General features: G+C 34.4%; 1 protein-coding gene across 1 annotated transcript; it reads right to left on the bottom strand.

Moving 5' to 3' along the window:
- Window positions 1–1066: 1066 nt before the first annotated feature.
- On the bottom strand, window positions 1067–1405 carry LOC106871834 (uncharacterized). The gene has a single exon (XM_014918552.1). The coding sequence runs from the start codon at window positions 1403–1405 to the stop codon at window positions 1067–1069; it is 339 nt and encodes a 112-aa protein (XP_014774038.1).
- Window positions 1406–3189: the final 1784 nt, after the last annotated feature.

The raw sequence follows: 3189 nt of genomic DNA on the forward strand, positions 1-3189 counted from the left end.
ATATATATTTATAACTGCAAAAGAAACAATAAATTATCCGATGCCTTGAAGAGTCGAAGACAAAAACAGAAAGAAAGCGAGAAAGTGCATTGTTATAAACAATACAAACATTATTATTATCATTATTATTATTATCATTATTATTATTATAAAACATTAGAAAAATAAGACAGGAACCATTGTTTTCCTCATTATTATTATTATTATTATTATTATTATTATTATTTATTATTCTTTTATCCTTATTTTTTTGTTATTGTTATTGTTATTATTGATATGTTCTTTCCTATTATCATATATTATTATTATTTGTTAGTATCCTTATTATTATTATTATTGTTATTATTACGTATGAATTCTTAATTGTTATTCGTGTTTATGAATTATGATTAATGACTAATACAAACTTATGATTACCGTTGTGGTTGTTCTTATTCTTTTTGTCACATCTTTCACACCATGCAAATCACCTATCAATCATTATTCGTGGATATGTGCTGTTGTTGTGTTGTTGTGTTGTTGTTGTTATCACCACCACCACCATCATCATCATCATCATTATCACCACCACCATCATCACATCACCATCATCATCATCATCATCACCATCATCACCATCATCATCATCATCATCATCACCACCACACTAGTTGTATACTGTCAACTTATTCCCTTCAGGGGACTGTCACATTAAGTTGACAGCATACAACTACTTCATTGTATCACTACTGCATAAATCTTTCTGAGAGATTCAGAAATATATTATTTCTAAATTTGAAATCAGTGAATGTGTTTCACTAGAATTATTATATGTTTACAAGAGCTTGACAGGCATCTTCGACTAGCAGGCCATTGCTAATCCAGACTGATGACGAGCAAAGACTCAGAAACTAGTCTCTGGATGCAGGCTTAGCTGGGTGGAGGTGCTTGTCTCCCCCTTGTAAACATAAGGACACAGGAAATATGTCAAGGCCGACAGGAAGTGGTACAGCTTCCTAGGTCTAACCAACAGTAGTATCATTCCCTTCAGGGGACTGTGACATTAAGTTGACAGCATACAACTACTTTAAAAGAGCTTTGTTTTAGCTCCCACATGAGATGCTCCTACATAAAGTTGGTTATGGGAAAAGCTTGGTTGTTCAAGATGCAATCCAGCAACTTTTAGCGTTTGTCCCTGGCTTTTATTAATGCTCATGGCAAAAGAAGCTTCGATAGGAAACAATAATAACCGCTTGAATTGGAATGGGACATTAGATGGTATAACTGGTATGCGAGGAGTGTAGACGGTCTCGCCTTTACCACAACCAGTGAGAATATTGGCCTCAATGCAGTTCTTCATGAGTTCGTGCACAATTAATCTTGTACTATTGCATAATTTCGGTTGAGACAAATTATGTAACAGCATAATAGGAGTCCATTATCTCAGCTGAAGACAATGAAGAGCTGTTCTTGGTGGTTCTGGTAAGTTCTTTTCCAGATCAGATTGGAGCCTGGTGCAGCCTCCTGGCTTGCCAGCCCTCAGCCAAACCATCCAACCCATGCAAGCATGAAAAGCAGACGTTAAACGGCGATGATGGTGAGAGGTCTCACTGACTGGAAGCTAGCCATTATTTTCCAGTATTTAATATCATTATCCTCTACCAATATGTGGTGGTGAATTAATCACTTTCTCAGCATAACACTGCCATCTGATTGTCGGGTCCCATTAGCAGAGTCTACTCTCTCACTAGCGTTCAAGCCAAACATTCCCTTTCAATGTCAAGTACAGGAAAATATTCTGAAATATTTGTGCATTGTGCATGAAGGTAGGTTTGAAATATTGCGGGTTAAATAATAAAAAAAACAAAACGAAGCATTTAAAATTTTAGCACAAGAAGCAGGTTTAATTAACTAAAAGCAATAAATCTGTATCGTGTATATTTACATGTGTATGTGTGTGTATATGTGTGTGTATACTTATACATACATATGCATATAAATATACATGTGTATATGTATGTATATAAATATATATGTGTGTGAGTGTGTATACTTACACACACATATATATATACGTGTGTATACGTATGCATATGTATATACATATATCTATATAAATATATGTGCGTGTGTATGTATTATGCATGTGTATATATATATACATATATATATATATACACACACACATATATATACGTATATATATATATATATATATATATATATATATACATATACACACATATAGAGAGGGGGAGGAGACAGAGGCAAAGAGAGAGAGGAGCAAGAGAGATAGGTACAGATAGAATGCAAATAGATAGATAGATAGATAGATAGATAGATAGATAGATAGATAGATAGATAGATAGATAGACAGATAGATAGATAGATAGATAGATAGATAGATAGATAGATAGATAGATAGATAGATAGATAGACCGATGGATATATATATAGATAGATAGATAGACCGATGGATAGATACATAGATAATGATTAATATAAATAGTAATAGTTATATATAGATAAAGGCAAACAGGAAAAAACATTTTTTTATTGCACAGAGAGTGTTATGAAAACACCATCTTGCACACAACAATAAAATACTGACTGTTGCTATATTTTGTTTCTTCAGTCGACAATTTATTGAGTTAGATTCTATATAAAAGGGCAAAACAACTTGTATATATTCTAGGGGAAAGTAACAAATAATTTATTATTATTTGCAAGAAGATATTTATGGAAAAACAGAGCCATTTTTAGTACTGGCGTGAAATATAATACTTCAGAGAGCTCTTTACCGAAACATTGCATAATGTATGTGCGTGGATGAATAAATTTAGTGTGCAGACTGACCAGGGTGAAGTAGCAAGCAAAATTGTTTGATAGAATACACACACACACACACATTCACCCACACGTATACATACATATGTATGTATGTATGTGTGTTATTTCTTTACTACCCACAAGGGGCTACACACAGAGGGGACAAACAAGGACAGACAAACGGATCAAGTCGATTACATCGACCCCAGTGCGTAACTGGTACTTATTTAATCGACCCCGAAAGGATGAAAGGCAAAGTCGACCTCGGCGGAGTTTGAACTCAGAACGTAGCGGCAGACGAAATGCCGCTAAGCATTTCGCCCGGCGTGCTGACTATATATACAGAACCTCCTGGAAAATAACCATAGCGAGGGATATTCC

This window comes from Octopus bimaculoides, unplaced genomic scaffold (genome assembly GCF_001194135.2).
Source record: "Octopus bimaculoides isolate UCB-OBI-ISO-001 unplaced genomic scaffold, ASM119413v2 Scaffold_25406, whole genome shotgun sequence".
In the NCBI taxonomy this organism is placed as follows: domain Eukaryota; kingdom Metazoa; phylum Mollusca; class Cephalopoda; order Octopoda; family Octopodidae; genus Octopus; species Octopus bimaculoides.